This window comes from Gracilinanus agilis, chromosome 2 (assembly GCF_016433145.1).
Source record: "Gracilinanus agilis isolate LMUSP501 chromosome 2, AgileGrace, whole genome shotgun sequence".
Lineage (NCBI taxonomy): Eukaryota > Metazoa > Chordata > Mammalia > Didelphimorphia > Didelphidae > Gracilinanus > Gracilinanus agilis.
Genome location: NC_058131.1, coordinates 405,543,327 through 405,563,548, shown reverse-complemented (window position 1 = coordinate 405,563,548; position 20,222 = coordinate 405,543,327). Strand labels below are relative to the sequence as shown.

The 20,222-nt window shown below is 37.3% G+C and overlaps 1 protein-coding gene across 1 annotated transcript; it reads right to left on the bottom strand.

Moving 5' to 3' along the window:
• Positions 1 to 2,651: 2,651 nt before the first annotated feature.
• Positions 2,652 to 20,171, bottom strand: NME5 (NME/NM23 family member 5). Its single transcript, XM_044661860.1, has 5 exons — positions 20,043 to 20,171; positions 11,736 to 11,941; positions 10,847 to 10,947; positions 5,953 to 6,071; positions 2,652 to 2,817 (listed from the first exon to the last, which is right to left on the bottom strand). Exons 1-5 carry the CDS (start codon positions 20,169 to 20,171, stop codon positions 2,719 to 2,721), a joined length of 654 nt encoding a protein of 217 aa, XP_044517795.1. The 3' UTR covers positions 2,652 to 2,718.
• Between the last annotated feature and the right edge of the window lie 51 nt (positions 20,172 to 20,222).

Here is a 20,222-nt window from a genome sequence, read left to right as displayed (position 1 = left end):
TAGAGACACATAAAGGTCACCTGTGACCTACCTGTACACAAGAGAGAACTCAATGTTCTATCATTTTCCCAAATCCTGAGGGGACCCTGAACATAGGAGAGCAGGCTATCAATGAATCCATATTCACCTTCAGGAAACCTTGTCTTCCTTTTCTTCTTTTTTAGCCATCTTCATTTTCCTGAACTCAGAATGTTGTGGGAGAAACACACCCAAATTTATAACAGTGTCTTGCCCAAAGAATGGGAGACTCCAGAAGAAAATTTTATTTGAGAAGGTTTCTGGTAATATGATAGCCTAATAGCTGGTAGAACAGTCTGGGGGACCAATCAGGTAGCTATAGGGCTGATGGATTAAACTCATGGGCTTGTAGTCTCTCTCCAGGTATGGAGTAGCAACTCCTCTAAGTGTGGAGAAGCACCTTCTGTTGTAGAGCAGCAGCTTCTGAGCTCTGTGGATCAGGGTTTGCATATTAGGGCCTGGGAGCTTGTCATCTCCCATTCTAGAGAAATTTTCACCTCTCCCAAGAACCTCGGGAAAGTTGGCATGACCAAAGTCAGGGGGAGATATATTTGGGGATTTGACACCATAGGAAATAAGGAGCATTCCAAGGAGCATCACCAAAGAAGGAGAGTTTGGGGACTTCTGGAATGCCAGAGTCCCCAGCATGCAGGTCCCATGTCTCCCCATTATCCACCTTGTCATCATTTGTCAGTGAGGGAGAGAACTTGTTGCCCTTCTAGAATGAGAATATGGAGGTGAGGGGAGATGCGGTACTTTGGAGGACCACTATACGTAATTATATCTTACAGTTCTCTAAACTAGATATAGAACATTATGAGTAATTAATAAAAACAGATCAGGCACAAAGCTGGTGTCCAGTATATTAAAGAATGGGTAACCGATAAATCTGCAATTCATGCTTGGCTAATGCTGAAATTACAGCTTTTGCAGTTGTTTAACCAGCACTAACTGGTGAGAATTTCAAGAGTATGAGGATCTTGTTCCTATCACCTTCACTGCCCACTGTCTGCCCCCAACAAGAACATGGCAGGAGGACTAGTTGTTACTTATTGAATTAATATCCTAAACTAGACTTCTTCTCAACCAGACCCATTGTAGGTACTTAAGGTTATTCCCCCAAAATCCATTTATTCTTTGTTCCATTGAGAAGGCAAATGTTTTCTTTCCCTGGTCTGTGACGTGGGGAGTGGGCGGGCATAAAGAGGCAGGGCTTCCTCCCCAGGTCCTGCTTCTCAAATGTTGCTTTCTGTAGTTCCTTGGCCTAGGTAGTTCTACCAGCATTCTCTTCAGCTCTGACCTTTCTCATCACTAAGTAAAATGAAAGAATCTCTTTCTACAAGAGAAGCATCAAATCCTAGAAATAAAAGGGCTCCTAATATGCTGTCATAGAATTCTGCTGCAGGCACACAGCTTGCTTTTCTGTTTTCTTGTGGACATTACTCACAGGATTGAAATTTATGTATTTACTTGGCTGGTAAGGCCTTACAAGTTTAAGGAAGCAGTGAAAAGCCCCAAATGTAACTGGTTTCACTCCCCAGCTGTCACTTGATATCTCCGAGTGGGTTTCGTCATCCATAAATCAAAAGCATTAGACAAAACGACCTCTAGGATCTCTTTCAGCTTAAAACCTGTAATTCTAGGCACAGCTGTATCCAAAAACATGGCCTACTTGCCCCATTACAGAGATCAATCATATATCCATTATGTTATCCTTGAATGTAGTAGCACTTCGAACTTAAGTATTTGTATCCTCAGGACTATGCTCAAGGTAAACTCAGTATATTATTTTCTTATTGATATATTCAATGTTTGGAAGTCAAAAATTTTCAAGAGTCAATGATTTTTTTTAAAATAACCATTTTTTCAATTAACTAAAATCCTTCTTTCTCCACCATTTCCTCTTTTCACCTAAATGAAAAATGAAATGAAATTTTAAAAAGTCCTTGTAACAAATAGTATACTTAGGCAAGACAAATTTCCAGCCTGGTTGGGTCCCCAAACTTTAAATGTCTCAGTGTGCATTGAGTCCATCACCTCTGTCAGGAGGAATGGAACTCATGCTTCATCATTAGTCTTCTGGAATGAGAGTTGGTTCAGTGCCAATGATTCCTAATTCCTCTCAAATTGTGATATCCTCCATGATCTTGTCTATTCTCAGATCCTCACAAAACACTTCACGTGGCATATATTTTTTAACAATTAAAGCAAATTTAAAAAGTCATGAGATTGCAACTAAAATAGTTACCAAAAGGATTTTTTAAATACTTTATGGATTTTAGGTTAGGAAGTTGTACAGCAAGGGTTAGTTTGGGCCGTAATAATGCATAAATGACAAGAACCATACCTCTCTCTTAGATTTAGCTCAGTTGCTTATACTCTCTATCACATTCATGATTATACTGCCTGAACCTAGAATGTGTGTGTACAGAGGACACTTGCATGAAAAAATGATATTCCTTCCCAAATCTTCTTCATTAAATAACTAAGATTTCTATTAAGTTATTCCCTATGGTTAAAATCAAACACTAGTTCTATGGTTGTTTTGTAAAGAATATCTTCTGCTGAGAATACTCTTAAAACAAGATTTACTTCTTGCACAGTTCCTTATTCCCCATATTCTGCTTAAGAATTATGTTAACCAAAAGGTGAATAGAATAAAAGTCTTTTATAATAATAGGATAGGGCCTGATCCATTCTTCAGTATGTTTTGTCTTCATTAGCCTCTTCCATAAGTTCTCGCTGAAAGAGTCGAGGTTTGTTGGGATTATTTGTAAGCAACCAATCAGCTAGCCAAATCTAAAGGAAAAAGAAAAAAATGTATGTTCCTTAAATGCATACTCTACAAATGGAAAAAAGCCTGTCAACAATATGAGAATTTGGAAAGTAAAAATTCTAAATAAAAAAATACCAAGTATCTCTTACATGGATGACTGTCAAAATAGAAGCCTTGAAAACAAAATTAAAATTTACCTGCCTGGCTGTTCTTTACTTCCCAAAGGTAATTGTGAATGTCCCTGAAATGGGAGGTGGTAGTATGAATACAAATTGATATTGTGACATCTACATGAATCTTTGGGATTCTAAATAAATGATATAATCACTCTATGGAGGATACAGAAGTTAGATGCTTCATTGAAGAAACAAAGGATCCGATACTGGCTCTGGGGTATGTCTATAAGCCCTGTACAGTCCAAGGTGATGATCCTGATGAACTTCCCTTCAAATCTAGGGGGCCTCAGTCATTCTGTCAAGCACACACTGTAAGAAATTTGAGCACCCAGGTCAAGGAGAGGTTGGCCTATCTCTTGGGGCCACGAAGCCCAGGTTTTGCATGATATAGGTGGCAGAGGTGATTTTTCCATCAAGGGATGAATCAGTCAAAATATCTAACTAGTAGTAGATAGGCATTAGGAAACTAGCCAGATGAGAAAGATAATTTGAGGCTAAAGAGAGAGTAGCTTCTAGGGGTGAAAGAGTTGGAGACTTCTGGATAAGGGTGAAGGAAATGATAAGGGCAGGGGAAGATAGCTCTGGTACCCAGAGAAGAAGATCTTTTCTTATTAGGGGTTTGAGGAGTGGCCACAGAGGATCAGGTATCAGCCAGGGGACTGACAGGTACCAATTGAGGTATACCAACTAGGGCAGTGATGGGCAAACTTTTTAAAGAGGGGGCCAAAGGAAAGGAAATGCTCATCTGTCAGTCTGTTTCTAAGGCAACTCTTTTGAAGTTTCATTGTATTGTATCTTACTCATTGTATTCATCAGATTAGGAATAATGTTGCATGGTAGGATAGAACATTTCAGGAGGCCACATCTGGCCCAAGGGCCATAGTTTGCCCATCACTGAAGTAGGAGATTAGAGAGGAAGACTGTCCCTGCCTACGTCCTGGACTCTACTCCCAAGCCAAGTTGAAGACTGGAGAAAGACTTTACTGATGAGAATGGAAGTTCTATCCAGTCAAGCAGCTAGCATTTATGTAGTTATTTTTTTAATATAGTGTTTTAAGGTTTGCAAACTGTTTTACATGTGTTAGTTCATTTTATCCTCATAACTCTGTGAGGTAAGTATAAATTTAATAGCATTAACATCAAGACCAAGACCAGGGCAAAAGTTAGGAGGGAAAGCAATAAGGGAATAATTAATGCTGAGGCCTAGAAAAATAAGAACATCTGTAAACTGAATCTTTTAATCTCATCCTATAACAGTGATGGCAAACTTTTTAGAGCTGAAGCACTGGGCCCTGCCCCCACCCCACTCCCAGACTTAGTGCCATGCCCATCCCCCTTACCCCACACAGGGAAAGGAGAAAGCCTTTCTATTGGGTTGCTGGCTGGAGAGGCGGGTCATGTGAGAAATGTCCTCAGTGGAGGTGAAGAGGGGAAGGGGAGTGGCCCAAGCATGCTGCTCCCCTCCAGCTCTGCCACCTGTGAGCCATCCACCTTACCCATTGTGCACTTCCATTGACTGCTTGGCAGAGAGGTGGGGGATATGAAAAAAATGTCATCAGGTGGGGTGGAGGGGGAGAGGAGAGCAGCTCTCCTAAGTCTCTCTGCCTTTCTAGTAACCAACTGTGGGGGATAGGGAGGGAGATGGCCAAATAGCCACAGAGAGAGCTCTATGTGCCATCTTTGCAGCCGTGCCATAGGTTCGCCATCACTGTCCTATAACCTCCCTTTCCTTTTCCAGTCCATTGTATATATTTCATAATAAATCTTTTAGATCCCCTGAGAAGTCTGTGAGTTGTTACTCTGCAGGAAGGGTTGAAGTTGGCAGAGACCTGAGGTCTAGCTCACTAGATGAGAAGAAAGCTGGAAACCCCTAAAAAAGGGCACTATTGTTCAGTTGTGACCAGCTTTGTGACCCCATTTCAAGTTTTCTTGGCCATTTCCTTTACCTTCTCATTTTACAGATGAGGAACTGAGGCAAAGGGAGAAAGATAGCCAGGGATGTTAATGAAGTAGGACTGGAATGAGAATAATTTCCCCTGGATCTATCTTCAGAAGAGCTGAAAGTGGCTAAAACATGTCTACAATATCTGGTCTGTCTTAATGGATGCTTTTTAGCCCTGATGGATAAATATCCATTTTTGTTCTGTAATTCCCTCTTCCCTATCTCACCTCCCTCTGCATCTATCTGAAGGACATGATGGCTTTGGGATGAGTTTTTCTATTTGAAAAACTAATTGAATTTACTTGGGAACCAGGAGCTCTACATAGAACTAAGGATTCTCTTGCTCCTTCCTTTTAGAATAATTATACAAATTTATATAGATGGTGTAGTGGAAAAAACACTGAACCTGAAATGAAAGGATCAAAAGTGAATTCCCTTTTCTGCCACGTATTAACCTAGCATTAGTCCATATCACAAATGATGTAACATTGCTAAGAGTAGTGAGCCAATGTAGTAAGTATACAGAGTGCCAGGCTTGGAGTCAGGAAGGATCATCTTCCTGAGTTCAAATCTGGCTTCAGATATTTCCTAGCTGTGTAATCCCTTAATCCTTATTTGCCTCAGTTTTCTCAAGTGTAAATTGAGCTGGAGAAGTAAATGGCAAACCACTCCAATATCTTTGCCCAGAAAACCCCAAACAGGGTACCAAAGAGTCAGACAAGACTGAAATGACTAAACAGTAACAAACTTTGGTAAGCCTCAATTTTTTCATTTCTTAAAAAAATGGGGAATATTAGTATATCACAGGATTGATGTGAGAGAAGCATTTTATAAACATGAGCCATTTATACACAGAAATGCCATTCAATAAGAGAGAATCTTTTAAATGAGTTGAAAATGCAGCAGGAGAGATCAGATAGGAAGGTTATAGAAATTTCATTTGCCAAGAAACCTCAGACCCATTCATTTTTAGTTTGAAGGATGGTTTTTTAAAAGGCTACTAAACAACATTATTTTAGTATGAAAGGAATATTTCTTACAAAGGGATCCGCTGGTTTGTGCTTACAAAGCTCTGCGAGTCCTGCCAATAGAGTGGGATTTACATACAACTCCAGGTAATCTCTAGCAGCTTCTCCAGTTGGGACGGGCTCAATAACCACTACAAAACAACAAAGGCATTTAGAATTAGTATAAGAGTGAAACAAAAAGAAGAAATATTCACATTTCTGCTAAGTTTTGTTACTTTTTAAAACTTAAAAATATTTTCTTGATCCCTTTTGGTTTTATAACATAGTTGGAAATACTCTCCCATTAAGAACTAGAAAAGGGTCCCCTTGAAAAAGAGAAAGTTAATCAAAAGTTAAGTAAAAAAAGAAAAAGAGAAAGTTAAAAAAAAAAAAACAGAGCTAATGGTAGGTGACACTCTGATGTACAGTTCAGTTCCTCTGCCTCTCCTGAGAGAATTCGTAGGTGTTATTCAACTATCTGTTCTCCATAACTGATTTTTCAATTGCTTAGTGTTTGTTACTTTTTAGTGATTTTTTTTTCATTTATACTATCTTAAACAAGAGGCAGCTAGGTGGTTTGGTGGGTAGAATGCTGGGCCTCAGGTTAGAAAGGTCTGAGTTTAAATCCAGCCTCATGACCCTCACTGTGATCCTGGACAAGTCACTTTACCTTTGTTTGCCTTAATCCACTAAAGAAGGAAATGGCAAACCACTCCAGTTACCTTTTTAAAAAAAAAAAAACAAAAAAAAAACCCTTAATATCTGTCTTAGTATGAATGCTAAAACAAAAGAGCAGCAAGGGTTAAGAGAAAAGGATTAAGTATTTGAGACTAAATTCGAACTCAGGTTCTCCCATCTCCAGGCCTGGCTCTGTGCAACTTATGAACCCCTCACTCTCATATTTTTGCCAAGAAAATCCCAAATGGTATCACAAAGAGTCAGACATGACTGAATAACAACAAAATATCATTTACAATGTCCTTTTGCTTCCTTATTTTTAACAAAATGCTCACAACTTGGAATAAACTATCTTTTCAACAAAGCCCAATTGTGCCTATTTTTTAGGCTTAATAGGTCTTTTGGGAGAGAAAGATCTATAGACTATAAATTTAAATCAAGGAACCTACTACTATCTCATCACTCCAGTAGAAGCATAGTGCTTTGCACATAGTAGGTACTCAAGAAATGTAGACTGAATGTTGAATGAATAAATTGTTCTACCTCTGAAAAAGTTACAGATTGAGCTGATGGTCTCAGGATCAAAAAATACACTTAACTCAGTAATCTGTATGGAGAAGTGAAGGGAGGCGGGGGGAAAAGGCCCTGTATAGGAGAGGGGTGCAATAGAAATTCAGAATTTGTAGTCACAAAAATTCATTTTGAATCTCAATTCTTCCACTTACTGCCTATGGGATCACTAATCAGTGATTATCAGAGATATTACTAATAAACTCAACTCTAGTTTCCTCACCTTTAAAACGAGGGGCTTGGACTAGAGGACTTCTGGTCCTCTCCACTTCTAAAGCTCTGCTCCTCGTGAAAGAAAAGGAAGCAAACATTTATTAAGTACCTACTATGAGCTAGGGCGGTGCTCTCTCATTTGATTTCATTTGATCCTCACAACTACTCTGAAGTAGATGTGATTATTAGCTATATTTTACAACTGAGGCAAGCAGAGTTGAAGTGACTTGCTCAGGGATACACAGCTCTCCTCTGAGACTTTGATTTGACTACATGCATGGCTCTCTATCCACTGCGACTGTCTTCTATTTCTTTTGTTGTTTATCCCTCATGGAAGAAGATCGATGACATTATCAATGTTGAGGTCAGGGTACAGTGTGTTCCATCTGTGGCTGATCAGACCAATACTAATTCAGAAGGCACTACCCACAGACTGGGCACAAGTGGTCCATGTGAATTTTTAGGGTGGCAGTGGCTCTGGATTTGCCTAGCTCATGTCTTTTGTGGTTCTACAATTCGACTTTGCTGCTGGAGTACACTACTTTCTTTGATTGTTTTATAATTTTTTTATAATTTAGTAATGTTTTATTTTTTTCCAATTACATATAAAAACAATTTCTGGCATTTGTTTTCTAACATTTTGAGTTCCGAAGTCTCTCCCTCCCCCCTATGCCTTTCCCTGAAAAAAGAAAGCTATTTGATATAGGTTATACAAATGCTATCATACAAAACATATTTCCCTATTCATCATGTTGTTGAAGAAGACATGAAAAAAAAATGAAGAGAGGGTAGCTAGGAGGTTTAGTGGGTTGAGAACTGTGCCCAGAGAGGGAAGGTCCTGGGTTCAAATAAGACCTCATAAACTTTTTAGCTATATGACTGTTGTTAAAAGGATTTTCTTAATCTCTCCCTCTGTCTCTTTAAGAGGCAGGAAAGAGAGCAGAAGGATTTGCAAGTAGAACTGACAGGTATCTGTGAGAGTTAGCCAGAGCTGAAGATTCCGTTACCTAGGAGATGAGATATATAAGGAAGGATTCAGTTAGCAGTTAAATTAGGCTTTTATCTCTGGACTTGGAGGGAGCAGGAGATCAATCTGGGTCTCTCAGTCAAGAGTCACTACTGGCAGTTTTTACTACTGACAGTTGGGATAGAGAAATGGATTTAAGGAGTTCATAAGTGACCAATGTTTAGTTATAGGTAGGTAGTTAGTGAATAAATTTCTAGGTAGAGGCAGAATAGATAGTTTAGGCTTGGTCTGCCCAGGCAGAAGAACCTATCCTCAAAGAAAGTGTAGGATTTTTTAGAAATTTTAGTTAGGATTAGGAATTTAGGCATAGTTATAAGATATTAGAGTTTTAATCTCTCTTTCCTCCTTTCTATTTTCTATCTGTACTTCTTCTCAAATTAAACTAAGTGTTTTATCAAACTGTTCTCCTCACTTTTGTCAAACTCCTACCAAATTAGCCTTTACATTGTGGGTAAGTCACTAAACCCCCATTGCCCAGTCCTTACCACTCTTCTGCCTTTGAACTAATAAACAGTATTGATTCTAAGACAGAAGGTAAGGATTTTTAAAAATGAAAATAAAGCAAAAAATGGTTTGCTCCAATCTGCATTCAGAATATTAGTACTTAGGGGGCAGCTGGGTAGCTCAGTGGAGTGAGAGTCAGGCCTAGAGACAGGAGGTCCTAGGTTCAAACCCGGCCTCAGCCACTTCCCAGCTGTGTGACCCTGGGCAAGTCACTTGACCCCCATTGCCCACCCTTGCCAATCTTCCACCTATGAGACAATACACCGAAGTACAAGGGTTAAAAAACAAACAAACAAACAAACAAACAAACAGAATATTAGTACTTTCTCTGGAAGGGTCCTTTGGGGATTGCCTTGAATCACTGGATTGCTGAGAATAGCTGAGTCCTTCACAGTTGTTCAATGTACAATATAGCTGCTACTGTGTACAATGTTTTCCTGGTTCTGCTCACTTCACTCTTCATAAGTTCATATAAATCTTTCCAGGTTTTTTTGAAATCCTCCTGACCACCTTATCCTCCTCTTATATCACAATAGTATTCCATCACAATTATATATCACAATTTGTTAGCCATTTCCCAATTGATGGATATCTCAACTTCCAATTTTTTGCCACCACAAAAAGAACTGCTATAAATAAATATTTTTATATAAATAGGTCCTTTTGCCTTTTTTTGAAGTCTCTTTGGGATAAAGAACTAGTGGTGGTATTGCTGGGTCAAAGAGTATGTATGCACAGTTATAGACCCCTTTGAGCATAGTTCCTAATTGCTGTCCTAAAGGAGTTGGATTGGTTCACAATTCCACCAATGGTGAATTAATGCCTTAATTTCCCGATATCCCCTCCAACAATTATTTTCTTTTTCTGTCATATTAGTCGATCTCCTAAATGTAAGGTGATACCTCAGAGATGTTTTAATTTGCATTTCTCTAGTCAATAATAAATTCAGAACATTTTTTCATATGACTATAGCTAGCTTTGATTTCTTCAACTGAAAACTCTGCTCATATTCTTTGACCATAGAATGCCTTTCTTCTCTGATACTGAGCAGTCCAGTACTAGCATCTCTCAAGTCTTGAGAGTCAATATGAAAGTTATTCAGAGATACTTTGAGTGTCCATTTCCTTTGTAATGTGCCATTGACGGTCTTGAGGCTAGAGCCAATAAACGTCTCCACGCTGCTCTCCTATAGTACCTTGTTTTATCATTTTCTAATGTTCTTTTCTCTATAGCGTAATTATGTCTGTTAACGCCTTTGTCTCTTAACTAGAATATAAGCTGCATTTTGAGAGGCATTTAAGTGACACATAGCTAGGAGAAGGGGTAGGCAAGTGTCATTGATTTTGGTTTTCAGTAACATAGAATTCCCATAGAGGTTGAGTAGGAGTTACACTGAATTTTTAACCCTCAAGTAAAAGCTATCTGGGACCAAGGACTTCAACCACTAGATAATTAATCACAGCACGCCCTCCCTCCTCACAGAGCAGCAAAGAACAGCAAGATGGCAATGGCAGCACTGTAATGTTGGAGGGGACAATTGATCTCAGAGAAGTCTCAGTTTGCATGAATTATGGTCTGGACTCTGAGCAAGTCACTTAATCCTATTTGCCTCAGTTTCTCATCTGTAAAATGAACTGGAGATGTAAATGGCAAAACATTCCAGTATCTATGCCAAGAAAACCTCAAAAGTGTATCACAATGAGTTGGACAGAACTAAAATAAACAAAAAAATTATTTACTTAAGCAGCTGGTGGCACAGTGCACTGATAGAGCACTAAGTCTGGAGTCAAGAAGACCCGAGTTCAAATCTGGCTAAGATACTTATTAGCAGTGTGACCTGGGAGCAAGTCATGTTTCACCTCTGTTTGCTATATATAAATATTTATTGCATTGTAAGAAGATGCACTTAAATTTACAACTCATGTAGTAACTCACCTTCAGGAAACATGAATCGAATTTCTCTTTCTGCTGCAGTAAAATTTTTACTTCCATGAAGTGCATTCCTTAGCTCATCTGTCCCATAGATTGCTCTTAGACTAAAGCAAGGTAAAATTGAAGTTGATTCAATCTAACATCCTCTCCAAATTAGTTATATACACACATTTATCTTACAAATGAAATCTAATTTACAAAGACATTTTCACTTCTCAGCTTAAGGAGGCTTTAGTTTATTTGAACTTGGTCTCAAAGTAGTCTAAAAGAGGGACAAATAACACATTTAAATTTAGGAATTTAAATTCACGGTTTTTTTTGTTTAAATTTTGTTTAAGAGGATCAAGAAACTACATTTGGTAGCATTAATAATAGTTTTAAATACTAAGATCCTGGGGGCAGCTGGGTAGCTCAGTGGATTGAGAGCCAGGCCTAGAGGCGGGAGGTCCTAGGTTCAAATCTGGCCTCAAACACTTCCCAGCTGTGTGACCCTGGGTAAGTCACTTGACCGCCATTGCCCTACCCTTACCACTCTTCTGCCTTTTGACTCCAAGACAGAAGGTAAGGGTTTAAAAAAAAACAACAAATAAATAATAAACAAAATATATATACATATATATATATATATACTAAGATCCTAATTCAGTCAATTAATATTCTCACTTCACTGACAATGTTATATTAATATAAGAAGAAAATCAGTCCCTTCCCAGGGACAGTTCAGAACTTTTTGTGTTATTTATGCATGTACACATGCACGCGCGCACACACACACTCTTTTAAAATGTAAAAGAAGATAAGGAAATTTCCAAAAGAAAAGGAATACTCTCTACATTACAGGAATTAGCTTCCTCTTAAGAAGGCAAATTGTATTTTCTCCCAGGTATATTACCTGTCTGGGTGCGTTTCCTTAGCTTTTAAGCTATTAGATGGCCCCATAAGATCCAGCCAGTAAGGAATTGCATTATGTCTTGCTAATATCATGGCAACAAGTGGACCAGAACTCATGTATGCTGTTAGGTTGGGGAAAAACATTTTCCCATATTGTTCCACATAAAAGTTGCTACACTGTTCAGGGCTAAAACGAAGCTTTCTTCTCTATAAAGGAAAGAGATATTCAAGAAAAACATCTTTAAATGATAATATACTAAAACTCAACTAATTCAGACATTAAATGCAGATTATCTGATCATCTTGGATCTATGAAAAAACAGTTAGCCAAGAAAATTAAGTTTAAATTGGAGGACTAGCTTTAAAGTTAGGAAGATATGGGTTCAAGTTTCACATTCTGACAACTACTAGCTGAGTAATTGTGGACAAGTCATTTCATCTCAGTGCTCAAGGACACTAAAGTTTAGATGCAGGTGAGAAACCTGCAACTCTTATCCGTAGAAAGGGTTTCCAGCGTGAATAATAACAATAGATATGGGCCAATACTCGGAACTCTTGCTTCTCCAAGACAAGATTATGAGAGGGAATGTTGGACTTCAAAGAAACAAAATCTTTAAGTCAGGAAACCTGAGCCCTTATTGACCTTATATGACCAAGAGATGACCTTTATCAACTTTGGGCCTTAAATTTCCCATCTCTAAGATGGAGCTGGACTGGATGACTTCCAGGGTTCCTTTCTGCTCTGAAATGCTATCCTGATAAGTAATTTGCATACAAATTGATGTCATAATGTGCTAATCATAAATTAAATGCCACATCATATTCAGTTCAAGTAACATTTAAGTGCCCAATATGTTTAAGGCACTGTTTTTTATGTTTTTTTTCACATAGCATCACAGTTTTCAAAGTTCTTTTACACAATCATCTAAAGTGGCCTAGTAACAATCCTATGAAGTAGGCATATCAGTAGCAAAATCCATCTGTAAAGTAGACCTAAAGTATTGACCATATTGGATCTGAACAGTTTCTAAGTTAGATAAGTTAGATAACAATTTGTAATTATTAAACAGGTTATTTAGCAGCATATAATTCAGAAGTAACAAAATGCAATAGCAATAAAAGAAGAAAAAAATTGAAGAAATCAGAATGGGCAATGGGGTAATAAAACTTTTTGTACACAATATTATATATACTTAGAAAATCTTAGAAATTCAACTAAAAAGCTAGTTGAAAAAATTAATAGGAAAATCCAAGCGATTCAACTGAAAAGCTGGTTGAAATAATTAATAATTTTAGCAAAGTAGAAGGATAAAAAATAAATCTATATAAATTGTCAGCATTTCTATATATTGCCAACAAAGCCCTGCAAAGAGAGATTTCATTTAAATTAACCATAGATAATATAAAATACCTGGCGATAACCCTGCAAATAAAACCCAGAAACTATATGAACATAATTATAAAATACTTTTTATACAAATAAAGTCAGATTTAAATAATTGAAGAAATAGTCATTATTCATGGGTGGGCTTAATAAAAATGACAATTCTACCTAAATTTCTACTTATTCATGCCATCCCAACTAAATTACAAAAAAAAAAAAAAAAATTTATTGAGCCAGAAAAAAAACAAAATTTATTTGGAAGAACATTAACACACTATTGGCGGAACTGCAAACTGATCTAACCATATTGGAGAGCAATCTAGAATTCTGCCCAAAGAGTTATAAAATTATATACCCTTTGACCCAGCAATACTATTAGGTCTGTTTCCCAAGATGATCAGGGAAGAAGGAAAAGAACCTATATATTCTAAAATAGCTTTAGTAGTTCTCTTTGTGGCAGCAAAGAACTGGAAATTGAGAGGCTGTCCATCAGTTGGGGAAAGACTAAATAAGTTGTGGTATATAATTGTGGTAAAAAAACTACTCTGCTGTAAGAAATGATGAAAAGGTTGATTTTAAAGAAATATGGAAAGATTTTCATGAAATAATGAAGAGTGAAACAACTAGAACCAAGAGATTATATGAAGTAAAATGTGAAGATGGGATTGACTCTCTCCTTGCCTATTTTTTAATTAACCAAAGCTTGAATACCCATACTTGGCAATAGGTGGGGGGAGTTCACAAGCCACTTAGAGAGTTCCACCTTTTCAATTCAATCAGTCAGAAACTTGTGAATCCTTTGATAAGAGTTCACACCCTCATAGGATGAGAGGTGGAACCTACAGACACTGCCTGCCCCCCTGGGCAGTGCCAAGCAAATTAAAAGACTGCAATTGGTTCCTGTAAAGTAGAGGAAGGGGCAGGAAGGGATGTAAAAAAAAGACTATAAAAGATGATAAACTTCTGTCCAAGAGAGAGTTCTTCGGGTGTGGAGGAGCTTGGACTGGGACCGTAGCTCTTGGACTGCTTCCGGTAAGACTGCTCCTGGATCTTTTCCCTTTGGAGCTTCTCCTGATGAGTGAAAAGCTGACCTTCCTTTCCTGGCTTCTGGAGAGATTAGTTCCAGAGAGGTCTCCCCTTCTTGGAGGAGGCCTCATGGGTTGAACCCTTAATTCACCACCAAGTTCTCCAGCTGAGGGGTTAACAAGCCCTCTGTGAGCCCTCTGTGGGTTGAGCTGGGGACTGGAACAATATTTAGGGTGATAAACTAGACTTCTTACTCTACCTTCTTTTACATTTCTCTACTTTCACTTATTCCACCCTCTTTGTAAATAAAGCTACTGAAGGTCATTTTGACTTGGGCTGTATTAATTTTAAAATCAGCAACCACAGTATTATCTTAAAATTCTCATATACTTAGTCCAACCATAAAATTTAATTCCTTACAAATAACAATATTGTTCAAAGAGTTACTGTGAAAGACTAAGCTATTCTGAGCTATATGAATATTCAAATCAACTACAAAGGATGTATGAAGGAAGATGCTATCTATCTCTTGAGAAAGAAAGAACTGATATATAGAAGTATGTATCATGTGGGTCCACATATGTATTTGTGTCAAATGTTGGCCTTCTCTAACGTAAGTTTGGGAAGGAAGGAAACAGCATAGAACTCAAAATAACAAAAAAAAAGTAATAAACCAAATTTCTCTTTAATTCATATTTCAAACCTTTCACAAATTTACATCAACCCTTCCCCAATATTTCAGAAAGTGATCTCTATTGAGAGTTTAGACAAAAATGATTTCTAGATTGGTTCTAAGAATGGGCTCAAGGTTCAGATTCTTTTAGTTCTGTTTCCTGGCTTGTTGATTAATGGCTCTGAGAAAATAATTTTGAGGGGAAAAAAGAGAATAGTGTCATAGAAACCTAGAGAAGAAAGCTTCACTATGTAATTCACAGTATCAAAAGCTGCAGAGAGATTAATGGGGATTAAGAAAGGATGATTAAATTTGGCAATTAAGAGGTCACTTATAGCTTTGGTGATGACAGTTTCAATTCAATAATAAGATCAGAAGACAGACTTGTAGAGGTTTTAGAATTAAGGGGGAAAAAAGAGGAAATGGAGGCACATAGTGTAGCACAGCTACATAGTGTAGCCCACAACATTTCTGAGTGAGGCCTGAACCAGATTAAAATGTAACTGGGAAACAGTTAACAAAATAAAGAAAAATACAATAAAACAGAGAATATTAATATGCATTTTCTAAGTCAATATGTGGCTTGTAGGATTCCTTGGGTATGCTTTAGTGGTCCCTGTTCTTATTTGAATTTGTGTGTCAAGTACATTTTTGTGTTTCAAGTGGTGTCAAGAACCTTCTCAATGAGTTTATCTGAGATGGGGAGGAAAGGGAGAGGATGCTACTTGGCAGGGAGAATTGGATCAAGCAGGGTTTTTTAAGGATTGGTCCTGTTTTTAAGGAGTAGGGAAGAAGTCAGTAAATAGGGAGAGACTAAAGATTAGAGAAAGTAGGGATGAGGGTTGGGGGAATATGCTGTGTAGAAGAAGGAAGGTGCTGAGATCAAGGATACTTGTAGAAGAATTTGCCTTCCCTCAGGAGAAGGATCTCCTATTATCAGGGACAGGAATGAAGGTGAAGGAAGGCATCCAAGTGATGACTGGTGAACTGAGGAGAATGGGAGAAGTAGGAATTCCCTGCTAATAATGTCAAATGGAGATGAGGTTCTTAGCTTTTAGGGAGTGATGAGGTAAGAGATTCTGAGTCGAAAAGGTTAGAAATAGCCAGCTGTGGTAAAATGGGATAGTGAACTGATTAGGGAGGTATAAAAAATTATGGCCTTGTTGCTATAAGAGGCCAATTGAGATTAGATAACTTAAGTCCATCTTAGGCCTACTTAGCGCAGTTTTGTCAATTTTCTCCATCTTCATTCAGTAGCATGTGAATAGAAGTGAAAGCCATAAAAGTTGAGATATTCCAGGGTTTGAGTTTGGTCAATTATGACTAGTGACAGAGCAAAGGGACAAAGCGGTCCAAAAAAGGAGAGAGAAGAATATAGCCAATGTGAGGGTTAGCTATCTGGAAAAGAAATCAGGGACAGAGTCATATGGAAAGAATAGCCAAAGCTGAAATAAAAGATTATGAATTTTGGTGCAAATTATGTAAATGTTTTTTAATCACACTGAAGATAACACAGGAGGGAAAAGACTTAAAAGCTGTATCGGAAGTTATTCAAATTAGATATATTTCAGTATTTGGCTATTCCTGTCCTAGAAGGACAAAACACTAAAACACTTTACCAAAGGAAACTTTCTTTCTTTGGAAATTTTTATAATTAAATCAGAGCTAGTTTTCTGCAGCAGGTTTGGTCCTCAGCTCCAAAACATGGTTCAATAAACAAACAGTTAGATTTTTAGGGCAAAGATGTATTTAGCAAAGAAACAAATGGAATTAGTTGGGTCTAACCAATTATTTCTTCTCATCAAGGGTCTTGCTATCTATGACTTTCTCATATCAATTGGTAATTATAATAGAAGACTAATGTAATTAATTACATAATTAAATTCATCTCATCTGCATAAAAATGAGTTTTTGGCCACTGCCTAAAATCTCAAATATCCTTTATTATGTTCTGCCTGGGAGAAGAGGGGTGGGCCTTATTAGTTATCTCTTAAAGTCCTTTTTCCAAGGGATTGGTAACCCCATAGTAATGGTATTGCAATATATGACACTCTAATCCCCCTCAAGGAGATTTGGCCACATCATACAAATTATACTTATTCTGTGGTGAAACCCTTTTTAATGTTCAGTAGCAGAAGAAATTCAAGAAACCACAGCAGTTTCTTCTTTAATCCAACCCTAACGTTTACTATTAAAAATTAAGAATATATTAGTATGTTTCAAATGCTTAAATTTAGAATTTATATATTTTGTAATAATAGCTAACAATTATAACTAGTGCTTTAAAGTTTGCAAAGTACTTTGAAATTATAATGGTAAATTTAGCTTATATGCTTAAAAAGTTACATTAAACAATTTCCCCAGAATTATTTTGAATATTTTCACAAAGGAAATATAAATAATTAACAATCGAAGAGTAGTTACCACTGATTACAGAGTATACTTAATGAAAAATTTTTTATTATTCCTCATAATAATGAGTATCTTTTCCTTTCTTTCCCTCAGAAGTATAATTCTTCTCTTAAAGAAGTCACAGATCACTGGACAAAATACTAAAATAAATGCTATTTTTTTTAAACCCATAAAGATCACATGATAAACTCTGACCATTTTCACATGTGAATTTATTCCAGGCAATGCAGGTTTCTTGAACTTGGCCTTAATTGATTAGGTTGTCAATTAGGTTATCAATCATTTTTCTAATGTTTATTCTTTTTTTTTAAACCCTTACCTTCTGTTTTAGGACTAGGCAATGGGAGTTAAGTGATTTGTCTAGGATTACACATCCAGGAAGTGTCTGAGGCTACATTTGAACCCAGTACCTCCTATCTCTGGGTCTGACTCTCAAATCACAGAGATGCCCTGGCTGCCCCCTAATGTTTTTTTTTAATAATAATAACCCTTATCTTCTGTCTTAGTGCCTGCTACTAAATATTAGTTCCAAGACAAAAGAATGGTAAGGCCCAGGCAAGTTGCCCTCAGGTCATATAGCTAGGAAGTGTCTGAGACCAAATTTGAACCCAGTACCTCCTATCTTCAGGCCTGGCTCTCTATCCACTAAACTATCTAGCTGCCCCATCTAAAATTTATTCTTACTGAAAAGCTTTTGCACTAACAAAATCAACTAGAGGAGCTACAGATTAGGGGGGGAAATCTTTGCATCAAATATCTATAATAAAGGTCTAATAAAAGGCAGCATGGAATGGTGAACAGATATGGAAGGGCTTTGGAGGCAGAAGATCTGGATTCACATCCTGTCTCAGATCCATCCTGGCTTCCTGACTCTGGACAAATTACCAGTTCTATAGGAGTCCCCATGCAACTATCTAAGACTACAAGTTTCTGACCTGGCATTTAAAAGAACTTAATAAATGTCTACTGATTGATTTATTAATTGGTAAAGGTAATCTCCTCTCTGGGAGTTATACCAATGAAATCAAGAGTTCTTTCTTACCCCCTCCTCAAAGAGTCTGTAGTCCAAAGTAAAAAGAGAACTGAGATAAATATGCAAGATTAAGTGCCATTTCCCAACAAATAAGTTGGTCAAAAGACATGAACACTCCTCAAAACTGTAAAACTGGAGTCAGCTGGGTAGCTCAGTGGATTGAGAGTCAGGCCTAGAGACAGGAGGTCCTAGGTTCAAATCTGGCCTCAGACACTTCCCAGCTGTGTGACCCTGGGCAAGTCACTAGACACCCATTGCCTACCCTTACCACTTTTCCACCTAGGAGCCAATACACAGTATTGACTCCAACATGGAAGGTAAGGGTTTTAAAAAACAAAACAAAACTGTAAAACTATGTACTTGTGTGAAAATTTGCTGCAAAAATCACTAATAAACTATTAAAAAATAAAAATGTAAAGTAATCTGAGTTTCACCTTACATCCCACTTCTCCAAACACTCAAATTGTCAAAATGACAAAAGTTAGCAAAAGTTGATATTGGAGGCTGCAGAAATGCTAACACACAAATACACTGCTGAAAACTTCTATGAATTGGTCCAAATGTTTTGGAAAGCAATTTGGAATTAAGGAGAAAAGTGGCAAAAACTTCCATACCTTTTGACCCAGAGATCCCATTGCCAGCCACATACCTTAAGGTGCAAAGACAGAAAGTTCCTATTAAAAAATAATTATAGGTGTAGTAACAAAAACCTGGAAACAAAGCAGTTGCCCATCAATTGGGGAATGACTTAACAAATTGTCATAATGGAATGTTACTATTTCATATGAAATTATGAATATGAAGAATTCAAAGATGCATAGGAAAATTTAAATGAACTGATGCAAAATTAAGCAGAACCTGAAAAGCATACATGACTACAATGCAACTGGAAAAGAAAACTGAATGCTATATAATTATAATGCCCAAGCTGGTCCCCAAAGAGGAGACAAGAAAACACACTTTTCTCCCTTTTTTATAAAAGCAAGAGACTATAGGTGTTTCATATACTGTCAAGCCTGGTGGATGTGTTTGGTTATTTTGCTCTATTGCCTTTTTTTCTTCTTTTAAAACATTTTTGTAATAAAGGATAGTTGGGTCACTGGGTATGGGATGGGAAAGGATCTCTTTGGAAATGAAGATAATATAAAAGATTTAAGATATCAAAAACTGCTTTCATTTTAAGAGCAAATATTCTTTCCCTTTAAAAAAATAACATTTTCACTTGATCTTAGCCAAAAGTCCAAGAAGAGATTAAAAAAATAGTATTTTCTTTTTTTTTTTTTAAACCCTTGTACTTCGGTGTATTGTCTTATAGATGGAAGATTGGCAAGGGTGGGCAATGGGGGTCAAGTGACTTGCCCAGGGTCACACAGCTGGGAAGTGGCTGAGGCCGGGTTTGAACCTAGGACCTCCTGTCTCTAGGCCCGACTCTCACACCAGAGCTACCCAGCTGCCCATAAAAAAATAGTATTTTCTAATGAGAAAATATGGTAGAGAAGCTTTATTTTTAAAGAATCATGGAAAATTTAGCTCTTTTAAAAAAAGGGATCCAGAATACTCAATTATATTCTTTTTGATAATCATTTTTAGCCAAGACCTGTTCCTAAATGAGTTAAGAAACTTTTGGCAAATCATTAAAAGCCCAAGCATTAACCCTACAACAGGAATGGGTATTATTAATGATCTTTTCATTAATTATAAGTCATTCCGAAAAGCAATAAAACAAAGTTATTTATTTTTAAGGAAAAGTTTGTCTCCCCCCCTCCCCCAAAAGAATTACCTGAACAATGGTGAATCCAGAACTGAGGATGATATCTTCTATCTCCTCTTCTTTGTCCACAATATCTGGTTTGATAAGAGCCAGGGTTCTTTCTACATAAATCTGAGGTGGGGGCATTAATATCTCCATCGTTTTGTTGTTTTTTTAGATAAACTTGACAGGCATGAACTTCAATGAGAA

What these genes read in the sequence shown, in the direction of transcription:
- NME5 (XM_044661860.1), bottom strand. Translation starts at nt 20,171, where the DNA reads ATGGAGATATTAATGCCCCCACCTCAGATTTATGTAGAAAGAACCCTG. An exon ending in AAGGAAACGCACCCAGACAG is followed by an intron (nt 10,948 to 11,735) that starts GTAATATACCTG and finishes ACCTTGCTTTAG; the next exon opens with TCTAAGAGCAATCTATGGGA. An exon ending in TCGATTCATGTTTCCTGAAG is followed by an intron (nt 6,072 to 10,846) that starts GTGAGTTACTAC and finishes GTTGTTTTGTAG; the next exon opens with TGGTTATTGAGCCCGTCCCA.